This window comes from Somniosus microcephalus, chromosome 4 (genome assembly GCF_052327205.1).
Source record: "Somniosus microcephalus isolate GS21.2 chromosome 4, FLI_Smic_1.0, whole genome shotgun sequence".
Classification (NCBI taxonomy): Eukaryota; Metazoa; Chordata; class Chondrichthyes; order Squaliformes; family Somniosidae; genus Somniosus; species Somniosus microcephalus.
The window spans coordinates 81593585-81607043 of NC_140990.1; the positions used below are offsets into that span (position 1 = coordinate 81593585).

Below are 13459 nucleotides of genomic sequence, written 5' to 3' on the forward strand. Positions count from 1 at the left end.
GGGTTAACAATTGCACTTTCCTCTCTGGTGGGGGAGTGGGGGTACAGTGGGTTAACAATTACCCTTTCCTCTCTCTCTGGTGGGGGAGTGGGGGTACAGTGGGTTAACAATTACCCTTTCCTCTCTCTCTGGTGGGGGAGTGGGGGTACAGTGGGTTAAAAATTGCCCTTTCCCCCCTCTCTGGTGGGGGAGTGGGGGTACAGTGGGTTAACAATTACCCTTTCCTCTCTGGTGGGGGAGTGGGGGTACAGTGGGTTAAAAATTGCCCTTTCCCCTCTCTCTGGTGGGGGAGTGGGAGGTACAGTGAGATAACAATTGCCCTTTCCCCTCTCTCTGGTGGGGGAGTGGGGGTACAGTGGGTTAACAATTGCACTTTCCCCTCTCTCTGGTGGGGGAGTGGGGGTACAGTGGGTTAAAAATTGCCCTTTCCCCTCTCTCTGGTGGGGGAGTGGGGGTACAGTGGGTTAACAATTGCACTTTCCCCTCTCTCTGGTGGGGGAGTGGGGGAACAGTGGGTTAAAAATTGCCCTTTCCCCTCTCTCTGGTGGGGGTTTCAGTTCGGATTCGTGTGTGGCCTTATTTCAGATCCCAGAAGGTGCGATGCTGCAAAATAAAACTGGCCCCAATTCTGAAGGCATGGACAGCACGAGAAACAGGGACACCGAGATCTAAATGTGCTGCGTTTGTTTGTCTGAAATGGGAACTTTTTGATTCCCCTCAGCGGGAGGAAAGTTGTTGAAGTGACTTCGAGGAATCCTGTCATGAAAGAGCTTCACTCTGTCTCTAACCCGTGGTGTATCTGAGCGGGGAGCGCTGGCTGTACAAGCCTTGGGCCTGAGACCGGCAAATATGCTGCTTCAGATAAACAGCCCTCCCCTTGGCAAAAATGGGAAACAAGATTAATTGAGCGGCTGTGTGTGTAACTGACGATTGGAAGAAAAGGCCTTTATTGGTTTTATTCAAGAACTGAAATGTAATCGAGAGATTCTCATTGACAAGAATTGACGGTGTCCATCAGAACAAGGGAAATGTTGACAAAACTGGGTTTACCGCTGGATTTATTAACAGTTCTGTTGATGATCTTCAAGGGGATCGCTTCATGTCCCACCACACAGGAGTAGGAAGCGCCGCTGGCCCACTCCTCCGCTGCAATGGATAACAGGCTGTACATGAAGAAGGAACTGCTGCCGTTCTCCGCCATCACCCCGGTGTTCTTGTAGTTGCCGGAATTCACCAGCTTGTCATTGACGGTCCACTTGACGAAGATCTCTCGGGGGGAGAAACCTCTCACTAAGCAGGTGAGGGTGACGAACCTCTGAGCGGAGACTTCTTCTGCCGGGGGCAGGAGGACAGACACGGCCGGTTCCCGCGGATCTTTAGCTGCAGAACAATCACAATAAAGGTCAATAAACTGGAGAATTTCAGAGACAGTGAAACCGGCGGTTAGATGTGGGAGAAATGGGCTTTGTGCTGAATTTTAAAGGATCCCCTTTTCCCCCCTCTGTGTCTTGTCCGGTTTTCTAGCCCGGAGCAGAGGGGGATGCAATCCTTCTCTCTGGGGGCTTGAAGACTTGGACGAGAAAATGATATAGAATTTACAGCATAGAAACAGACCATTCGGCCCAACTGGTCAATGCCGCTGTTTATGCTCCACACGAGCCTCCTCCCATCTTACTTCATACCCAAATAACATATCCTTCTATTCCTCTTTCTCTCATTGACTTATCCAGCTTCCCTTTAAATGCATCATCTCGGGTCCCAGAGGGTTTAGTTAGTGGAATTGCCCATTGAATTATCAGGGCGGCCCATTAAAACACTGAATAGAATGAATTGCGCCGTGCACAAGCACCGGACATAGTCACAGCATCTCACTTATTGCTACAATCTCACCGCTCACCTTTTTCCTTGTGGATGGAACCTCTTATAGGAGTCGGCATATCCTGATGGCTCACCACGCAGGTGAACTCATCCCCTCTCAGCCAGGCTTGTGTCGAGATGTTGAAGTTGCTGATCACGCTGTTGGGAGCCTCTCCGGGTTGGACAGCAATCTCTGATTTCAATGTCTCCTTTTCTCGGGTCCAGGACACGTTGACTCCATAAGGAGCATTAGACACGACGCAGGTTAAGGTCACCGTCACCTCCAGTAAGACCTGTTCTAGTGACGGTTGCGGAAGAGTGATTTCTGGATCGTTGCATTGGATCTCATCTGTGAAGCAAAAATGAAAGTCAAGCTAAGATTTATCTTCAGAATCCCGCACCAGAGGAAATAGTTTCTCTCTATCTCCTCTATTAATTCCATTTATCAACTTAAACACCTTAATTAGATCACCTCTTAATAATCTATATATATATATATAAAGCGGTTGGTTTGTCTGTCTGTCTGTCCATCTGTCTGTCCGTCCGCTATACACTCAAAGGTTATAGAGCATACCTACACATATGTTGTATCAAAAGAAAGCTGATGATCAGGGGAGTGTCATAGGCGTATTTACTTTTTGGTCAGACAAAAATTGTTCGGACAGTATACAAAAAACTTTCAAAAATCCGCTTATTAGCGGTTGACCAATCCTACCGCTCATTAGCGTTGAGTGATGTGATGGTTGACCAATTGTACAGGGGATAGCGTTGACTGACGTGATGGTTGACCAATCCTGCAGTTCAGTGACCTGATGGTTGACCAATCTGTGCGTCACGGGGGGTGTTTCATTCTGTGTGTGGGTGGGCCTAACCCTGCAGCCTCCCGAAACTTCACCGCCATTTTTTTAATGCCCACAGCGACAGCACCAGTGACCAAACCCCCACATTGCAGCTCCGGCACAGTCTCCTGCTCCCAGCCCGCCGGAGCGGCAGGTGAGTTTGGGGTCACTCGGGCCAGGCCTGACAACCGCTCGTCCTGAGACACAGAGCGGGTGGGGGAGCGGCAGCAGCCGGCCGTAAACTGCGTGGCCCGCGGCGCGGCGGCCGGCCACACCGGGAGCTCAGCTGGTGTCAGTCTCGGCCCGAGAGCCCGGCCGGGCCTGAAGCGCTAGGCCCCGCATGGCCACCGCGGCTGGGCTCAATTTTCAAAGCCCTTCCCCGGGTGCCAAATTCTCAGAACGGCACCGGGCCTGACGCACTAGGGAGGGAGAGGGAGGGACAGAGAGGAAAGCAGGGAGTCACAGGGGGAGGGAGAGAGAGAAAGAGAGGGAGGGAGGGAGATGGGACAGACAGGGGCAGGGAGAGGGGACAGAGAGAGAGAGGTGCAGGGAGAGAGTGGGGGAGGGAGAGAGGGTCAGGGATGGAAAGAGTGACACAGAGCGGGGGAGCGGCAGTGCCCGGCCGTAAACCGCGCAGCCCAAAAAAGCCCTGGCAACGCCTGGCCCCCCCAGCTAGTATTCTATAATCGAAGGAATATAAGCCTATTATGTGCAGCCTCTCCTCATTATTTAACATTTTATCCCCAGTATCATTCTATTAAATCTGCATTGCAGCCCCTCCAAGGCCAGTATATCCATCCTGATGTGCGGTGCCCGGAATTGAACGCAGTTCTGTAAATATGGTAGATGTCCTTTCTAGCAGTGGGTCCCGGGACAGTTACCAGTAAAGGGTTCCAGACACCTGCTGCCGCTCTGAATATGATCAACAACTCAGGATAAACCTGAGACCGAGGACACCTCATGTACTCTGACATCAGAGCAGAGGGAAATCTTCTTTGGCGAGGTTATGGAATCCTGAACCGTGAGGAATCCTGATTCAGAAGATCGTGGGTTCAAGTCCCACTCCAGATACTTAAACATAGAATGTGACCTGACACTCCCAGTGCAGTACTGAGGGAGCGCTACACTGTCGGAGGTGCCGTCTTGCACATTAGAAGTTAAACCGAGGCCCCGTCTGCTCTCTCAGGTTGACGTAAACGATCCCATGGTGCTATTTCGAAGAAGAGCAGGGCAGTTCTCCCAGGTGTCCTGGCCAATATTTCTCCCTCAACAAACATCACTAAACAACAGGATTATCTGGTCATTATCACATTGCTGTTTGTGGGACTTTACTGTCTGCAAATTGGCTGCCGCGATTTCTACATTACAACAGTGATCACATTTCAGGAAGTACTTCCTTGGTGGTAAAGCGCTTTGGGACGTCTGGAGGTCGGGAATGGCGCTATGTAAAGGCAGTCCTTTCTTTTATTTTATATTGGAAGAAAACACAAACAGCATGATTGTAAATTAGAAATAGAGCTTTCTCGGGGTGAACCTGAGACTGAGGACACCTCACTCACTGTCTGACATCACAGCTGAGGGAAACCTTTGTGGAAGTGCTGGAATCCTGAACCGCGGGGAACCCTGAGTCAGCACTGACATCGAAAGGGAACACAAACTGTGTGATTGGAAATTAAAAATAATTCTGTGCTTTTTACTAATTCCAATGAAAGTCCTGACTCAGATCGACGCTCAGAATGATCTGCAACTTCCCGGGGTTGTGTCTCTTACCCTTTGATCTGGTGATGTTTCTGCTTTGGGTGACCCCTTCATGAGTGACCTGGCAGGTATAGACCGAGCCGGCGAACCACTCCCCGGCAGGGAATGTCAGCCGACTGGTCGCCGAGAAGTTCCCGTTCACTTCACAGTCGGGAGAGGTGACGAAGCCCGAATCCATGAGTTGTCCATTCTTCAGCCAATTCACGGTCACTGACTTTGGACGGAAATCGATGATTGAACACATGGCGGTTGCAGACCTGCTGATGATGATTTCTTCATTGGAACTCAGGGTGAGGATCACATTTGGAGGGAAGATATCCCGTTTCGAATCTTCAAAAGAACACATGTTAATGACATTCCCTATAAAATAAATTATTAAGAAATGCAAATGTCCTTATATTTTAACAGGTCCTTTACTGTGAGGCTCACACTAACCTGGCACTTCCAGAGAGCAGCACTGTGCACAGTATTCGAAGAGCGATATGGAGATCGGAACTCTACACCATACAGGAAGTGTGATATGGAGACCAGAACTGTGTACAGTAATCTAAGTGTGATATGGAGACCAGAACTGTGTACAGTAATCTAAGTGTGATATGGAGACCAGAACTGTGCACAGTAATCTAAGTGTGATATGGAGACCAGAACTATGCACAGTATTCTAAGTGTGATATGGAGACCAGAACTATGCACAGTAATCTAAGTGTGATATGGAGACCAGAACTATGCACAGTATTCTAAGTGTGATATGGAGACCAGAACTCTGCACAGTACATTAAGTGTGATATGGAGACCAGATTTGAGCACAGTATTAAAAGTGTGATATGGATACCAGACCTGTACACAGTACATTAAGTGTGATATGGATACCAGACCTGTACACAGTACATTAAGTGTGATATGGAGACCAGAGCTGTGCACAGTATTCTAAGAGCGATATGGAGATCAGAACTCTACACAGTACAGGAAGTGTGCTATGGAGACCAGAGCTGTGCACAGTATTCTAAGAGCGATATGGAGATCAGAACTCTACACAGTACAGGAAGTGTGCTATGGAGACCAGAACTGTGCACAGTAATCTAAGTGCGATATGGAGACCGGAACTGTGTACAGTAATCTAAGTGTGATATGGAGATCAGAACTGTACACAGTACATTAAGTCTGACATGGAGACCAGATTTGAGCACAGTATTCTAAATGCGATATGGAGACCAGACCTGTACCCAGTACATTAAGTGTGATATGGGGACCAGAATTGTGCACAGTACCTTAAGTGTGATATGGAAACCAGAACTGTGCACAGTATTCTAAGTGTGATATGGAGACCAAAACTGTACATAGTACTCTAACTGTGATATGGCGACCAGACCTGTACACAGTACACTATCTGTGATATGGAGACCAGAATTGTACACAGTACAGTAACTGTGATATGTAGACCATACCTGTGCACAGTACACTATCTGTGATATGCAGTCCAGACCTGAGCACAATACACTTTCTGTGATATGGAGTCCAGACATGTGCACATTACACTAACTGTGATAATGAGTCCAGATCTGAGCACAGTACACTAAGTGTGATGTGGAGACCAGAACTGTGCACAGCATTGTAAATGTGATATGGAGACCAGAACTGTGCACAGCATTGTAAATGTGATATGGAGACCAGAAATGTGCTCAGTACTCCAAGTGTGATATGGAGAACAGAACTGTGCACAGTACACTAAGTGTAATATGGAGACTGGTACTGCAAAGTACACTAAGTGTGATATGGAGACCAGAAGTGTGCACAATACTCCAAGTGTGGACTAACCAAGTTTCTGTAAAAGTTGAGCATAACGCCTCACCTTCTCACAGTTTCCCCCTGTATCCCACAACACTAACCTGGCATTTCGACGCTCAAGTCCGACCCACTTTGTCGAACCTGGCAGTAGATTGTGCTGCTCCCCACCTCTGACTCGGTGATGGTTAACTGGCTGCTCAGGGTGTAGGTTCCCTTCTTGTTGAACACTGACGGGTAGGTCTTCAATCCAGTGGTGATTGGCTCTTTATCTTTCCTCCAGGAAAGGCTGGTGATTTCCGGGAAGTAATCCATCGCCAAACAACCATACGTGACGGGGCCGCCGGTGTTGGGTTGTTCACAGGAGGCGAGCAGGGCGTACAGAGTGGGAGGAGACTGTGTCGCTGGGAAAGAATGGCCCATTGAACAAGTTAGACTCTGTAATCCGTGATTATAAAACAACCAAAGAACTCGAAATTTGACTATATGATAAACTCATTCTATCATTTTCCGATCAAAACCTACATTGAGATTTGAGCTTCTGTCAGTTCCATCATAATCACCTGTCGATCCCCTGGTCTGGAACATATCTCTCTGTCCCCGAACTCTATCACATTAAATAAGAACCTGCGCACGTCACCATGATAAATTATCTTTCATTGGCTCATAAAATAGAAGAGCAGAGACGTTCTCCTGCTATTTCGGCCAACGCCACTTCTGGTCATTTATTTCATTGCAGTTTTTGGAAATTTGCTCTGTGCCAATTGAGCGCTGCGCTTCCCTACAAAATAAGTGACTACACTTCAAAAGTAACAGTGTAATCCGCGCTTATAAAATTAGCGATAAAACTCAAAACTTGATGAACACAGAATTCAACAGAGAACATTTCCACTGCCTAGTTTCTAAGATTCAAGCTGTAGATAAATCGGGATTGATTCGAATCGATTTCTTTCCTTCTCAGTATTTGAGGAAGACCGATGTACGTCAACGCACTGTGACTTGTGCTCTATCCCATTCTATTGAGTGGATGTCTCCTGAGTTTCTTCCTCCTTCCCACTCAATTAATAATCCACGTTCAATACGGTTCCTACATCCGGTTTACTGAAGTTTCTCTTTAAATGCTCCATTTCATTTACCAAAGTACCTTCCGACCTCCCACCAGTGAGAACAGGCGCTGCTTTCTGGGCCGTTACAGTCACTTCTTGTTGCTGTTTGTACCGAACATAATCTAAACATCGGGACAGGTTTCTTCACTAAATATCTAATATTGGCAATCCTTCAACATTATAAATCTATAGGAGGCAGCGAGCAGTGGTGATCGGATGTAATACTAACTGGATAAAATTATGCAGTGCGGTCCCCCATTGAACTAAATAATGGTTTACAAACATAAGGTTCCCATGATGGTTATTTGGAGCGGGAGGCTCGACATTCTCCATTTAAATTGTCAAAATAATTTCCAGCCTCCCATCAGATCAGAACAGGCGCTGCTTTCTGGAGCGTTACAGTCACTTCCTGAAACTGTTTGTTCTGAAAGTGAGCTCAGGATCAGGCCAATCTCAGTCAATCATTATCTGATACTCAAAATGTTTAAAGTTTATCAATTCATTATAAATTGGGCAGATTTAGTTGAAAGAAGACTAAACTCAGTAAATGCGCGGATGTTTCATCGGAGAAATTGCTATATTTTTGAGATGCCGATTAAGGTTCCTTCAATATTGTTGCAAAAAACACCCTCAAGTCAGATACAGGACAAATACGATAGGGCACTGCAAAGGGAGATTTACTTTATCATGCGCTGTAAGGTAAGGTTGAATTCAAATTAAATATCCTACTCCACTGGCCTGTCAGACACTCCGGGTCAAGTATAGCAATGTTTAGATTCCTAATAAAGTTCCCTCTACACTGTCCCGTCAAACATACCCAGGGTAGGTACAGCATGGGTTAGAAACTGATTAAAGCTCCTTCTGTAGTCTCTCTGCCGTGTTTCTGAAATGCTCCATCTGAATGTCACAAACTGGGTTACTGATCTAATTTCCGAGGCACTTCCTCAACCATAAAGTCAACCGTTCAAGTTTCTCACAGATACAAGTTTCTTAAATAACTGAGTCAAATTACACTTTCTGAAATACAGGAGCACGAACCAGCAGGTTTCCAACCAGTCAGGAGGACTCCTGAGTCTCACAGTGAGCATGCGCAGAAAAACAGAACAGACACAAACGGTGCAACAATCGAGCTCTCAGCAGATAGATCTGTTCAATCTGTCAATTTCAATCAAGCTGTTTCATTTCTAATTGATCTCTTGTCAATTTCCGACCACCTCAACTCTGCACGTTCTTTGAAATTAAACTGCTATTCATGAAAAAACTCTTCAACATCCAACCATTTCTCCCTCTCTGTCGACAACTTTACAAACCGTGTAAGATTAATTTCCCTGAAAATATGTATCAAGAAATAATCGACATTCAAAGCATTTTTCTGCCAGTAACACAGGACTCAGTGACAGTAAGAATTTTACAAACCAGGAGACATTTACATTGAAAACAATTTACCCACTGATTTGATATAATCTCTTAATTAAATATAACCTTTAAAATCATCGAGGGAAACCACGATTCATTAAATTCTGCGGCTACACCTTCTCGAGCTGAGCACAGCTGAGAAAGACATGTATTGTTTTCTGAATTCATTTTAGACTTAATTAAAAATTCCCACCAACCCTTGAGATTTTTCAGTAACTGTATTCCTGTCCAGTATACAACGCAATTGTGGGAGGTTATTTATGTTTAATGAATTAGCACGGATGTTATATTCTAAGGTAATATTCATGTTAACTAATGTTACACCGTACAATTGAAAATATTCTTCGAGCCTATCTGACCCTTCCTCCTCAGAACCACATGCACCTGCAACTTTTGTAATTAAATTAATCTGCTCGAAGTTCAGTGTGTTATTTGTCATCTCCAACCTTATTAATAAAATTAATTAATAATAATTTTAAACCTGTTTCTGCCTGGTAACTTATGAAATATTAGGGTTTTATTTAAATTGGCATGATAATTCATCAATATTAAAATATAAAGATCATATTTATACATAAGGTAAGCAGACAAATATTATTTTTACTTAAATCAAATCATATTTGAATAATTAAAAATGTTCACGAACTTCTAATACTGTTCTGCTATCTCCCTACTCCTTTGTAAACTCTTCATGTTTCTGAACTCTGTGATATAACAAACTCCGTCTATTCTCAGGGTGGATTTCACATTATGGATTTAGGAATGGACTATTTAAAATAAATCAAAGTCCAGCCGAGGTCACATCTCACTAACTACCGATGGGCGGCAACACCGCCTGTTTACTGAAGCTGGACTCTCGAGTTGAAATATCCTTTTCAATCTTAACAATAAAACGATATATTTATGAATTAAAAACCACCCGGGTAGTTTTCAGTCAGTAACAGAGCCTCATCTATTTAATAACACGGACAATCTTTTATATTTTACTCCCGTAATTCACACAATGCCCGTAAATTAATAATTAAATATATTTTGCTATTTATTGAAAATAATCTCCAGCATGATCAGTTTAAAACTGGCGGAGAACAATTCATTCAGACCATCTGGGACATTGAAACTTAATAAGCAAATGGAGGGGAGACTTTGTTAATCAATTTACTGTTGATCAGAATTAAACATAACTCTCAGATATACTCTGTCCTTTGCCTATCGTTCTCTCCCGCATACAGCAGAACTGTGGGAGCCAGGATGTTGTTTTCAATTCAAAATAATATGAACATTTTGTGAATAAATTAATCTGCTTGCATGTCAATGGGTTATTTGTCTGTCTCCAGCCTTACGCAGTCTGAACCTTCCTTGAATTAAAATAGAAACACATGAACAATTTTTTGACTGCGTCTGTCTCTCAGTCTTTGAACTTGCTGATTAGTTTAGTGATAATTGTCTCGCCATCAAACAACCAATAATGTTGAAAGAGTAACAAGGATTCGGCTGCACAGTATGAATTTAATAACTCGGCAGATATGTTAAATTGACAAACTGCAATTTACAACAAGGATTTAATTTGTATTTAAATACAACCCATCATTCATCTGTGTAAAACAGGAGCTAGCCAATAATTGAGCGCCCCTAATCAAACTGAACACAGCGGTGGAATCAATATGTTGTTATTGAAATAATTGTAGGCATAATTAAAAACTGTCTCCAACCTGTAAAATGTTCCGCTCACGTTAATTGTTCCCAGTGTAGAGCAGAATTGTGGAAGGCGAATAACGTTAGTAAATTAATATTAATACTATAGCATATTTTAGCGACATTGGGGGATATTATCGCATTATAATCCTTGATTAATATTAACTTAACTACAACCTGAACATTTTTCACGCATTAAATATCAGCATCGCAAACCATAGATTCATAATTATCAATTAAATTAAAAGATATGTTAAAATACCTTTCAATGATTTTTGATATCTAAAACCTTCCTGTTTTCTGCCTACAATCTTCTTTCAAACTGTTTTAAGCACAAGTAATGTTTGCAGTAGATCCGAAACCTGTTGCCGCTCGATGTCACCGAGATTAAACATTGGAGAAACGCCAAACAGTTTCACAAATTCACGGTATTCAGAGTAACCCAGGCACAAACTCTCCTCAGCAGATCAACACTAAATCACATCACTGAGGGGCTGAATCCCTCGACAGAACCCTTCATGGAGCAGCAGATTATTCTATAAACCCTTTCCGCAGAATCAAATATAACATTGCAAAAAAATCTCAATACAGAATCCACCGAACCCGGCTATCACTGAAATAACTAATTATTGAAATTAACAGAAAGATAAATAATGGCAGTGAGCAGACGGATCATGTTTAATACATTAATATTGATTTTATAGCATGTTTTAAATAATATTGGGTGATATTACTAAATTACAATAATTTAATTTATATTAATTTAAATCTGTTTTGGCTGTAAATGTGTTAATTATGTAGTTATTGATTACAGTAACATTTCACTTATTGAATATGTCCGTTGGTGAACATTAGATTAATAGGTGACAATGTAATTATCACAAATAAAAATACATTAAAATATCTTAAGATTATTTTTGCCCGCTAAAGCTTTCTGTTTTCTGCCTATAATCTCATTTCAAACACTTTTAATCACAGAATGTTTACATTGATCAGAAAACCTGCAACCATGAGATGTCACCGAGATTAAACATTGCAGATACGCCAAAAAGTTCAACAACCGTTGGGTATTTAAAGTAACCCAGGCGCAAAGTCTCATCAGCAGATAAACACTAAATTACATCAATCAGGGGCTCAGTCCCTCAAAAACATTTTCTATGGAGAAGCAGCTTAAATCTATAAACCCTTTGCAGCAGAATCAAATGAAACATTGCAAAAAATCTCAATACAGAATCCACCGAACCCAAATTTCAGTGAATGAATGAATTACTGAAATAAACAGAAATATAAAATAAAGACACAAATACATCAGTTACTGAAAGAGTGAATGTTTCTTACCTGCAGTCACCGTCACCATGGTGCCTTGTCCCCAGTAGTCGAGATAGTCACAATGTTACATTCCCCGGGCTGGGTCACACAATAACCGGCTCTGTGTAAAACAGGCAGAAATCCCACATTAGTTTAAATAGTCACATCCCAGAGGCAAAGTAAAGTCACGATGGATCTTCATAAAATGATAAATGTGTTAATGGATACTTTTCACTCTTTATAAATTCCCTGATGGGTTACTCTGTGAAATATAAACCATGAACAGTTATTGAAATCACCAACCGATCAATGATTAATTATCACAGTTTATCCATATTAAGCTGTGCTAATAGACAGTGCTGGACACAAATAGGACTTCACTGCATCTACAGTTGGATTGTGAAAGCGAGCACTGATGCAGACTCACTCAATTAGTGCCGAGGGGTTTTTGTATTGACAGTAACTGCTGTGCCATCCAGTACACAGTGAGACACGCCGTGCCAAATACTCCGGCGGACTGTTAACTGTAAAATGCAGAGATGAAATTCCACAGCGCTCTCAAAACCTTGATTTCGACTCCCCCAAGAGTGATTCAGTGAGATATTTCAGTTTGTGCTGGTCATTACCTTTATAGGGGGGATTGGAAAACTTCTGAATCATCTGTGCAGATTTAACAGGACAATCAACACTAATAAAGCAGAACACTTTTATACATTTTTATAAATCTGTTACTTTTACCCATTGTTTTTATTCAAGCCTCATTTTCTCCGACGCTCCTGCCGTGGCAGTGATCGCAGGTGTGAGCAAACTCCCTGTCTGGGGTTTTTGTATGAGGAGCTCGCTCTGTACAGCACCGTGACCCACTGTAGTACCACAGTGACAGGAACCCGCACAAATACTGCACTCACTCCCTGCTCAGTGCCGCCTCTCAACATTCACTTCAAATAGACATTCACTCCTGATCTAGTTTAGAATTTATCCAACAGTTTACACAACGTAACAGAAAGTGAACACAGTCCCAACCAACTCCCCCCAGGTATCAATCATATTGAGACGAGCATTAAATCCAGCTGTGCCATTGCTGACAGTGTGAACAGTAAACATGAGCACAGCCAAAACCTCTCCTCAGTCCATCGGTTACTGCGCTAGATTTTTACCATCGAATATTCAGTGTGTTAATTCAGTAAGAAGCGGTGTGCGGTCTGGTTCTGAACAATGTGTTAAGATCCCATTTAATACAATTACTGACCGTCAGATTATGATGGAAGTTGTTGAATCTCCCCTCGTTCTGTTCTTGTACGGGTCCAGCCCTGGTTCCTCTCGCTGTGGTCTCTTGCACAGTAATAGATGGCGGTGTCTTCGGTCCTCAGGTTCTTCATGTCCAAAGCGAAGATGCTGTTTGAAGTGTCTTTGGACGCAGTAAATCGACTCTGGATCCCTGGGGCGTAATGCTGGTTCGATGAAGTGTAATATCTAACCAGCCACTCCAGCCCCTGTCCGGGAACCTGTCGGACCCAGTGCATGTAGTAGCTACTAAGAGTGAACCCGCTGGTTTTACAGGTCAGTCTCAGGGAGCCTCCGGGACTCCTGGTCTCTGCCTCTGGCTGAGTCAACACGACATCCGACTGGACACCTGTAAAAACAATCAAAATCCCCGAGGATTAATCCTGGAGAAATGATTCCTGACTCTGTGACATTCCA

General features: G+C 43.4%; 1 gene segment (V, D, J or C); it reads right to left on the reverse strand.

Moving 5' to 3' along the window:
• Positions 1-941: 941 nt before the first annotated feature.
• LOC147119350 (Ig heavy chain C region-like) lies at positions 942-13025 on the reverse strand. The segment is given in 6 exon segments: positions 942-1380; positions 1898-2206; positions 4467-4784; positions 6341-6640; positions 11789-11879; positions 13008-13025. Coding segments are annotated over 5 exon segments (1338 nt in total).
• Between the last annotated feature and the right edge of the window lie 434 nt (positions 13026-13459).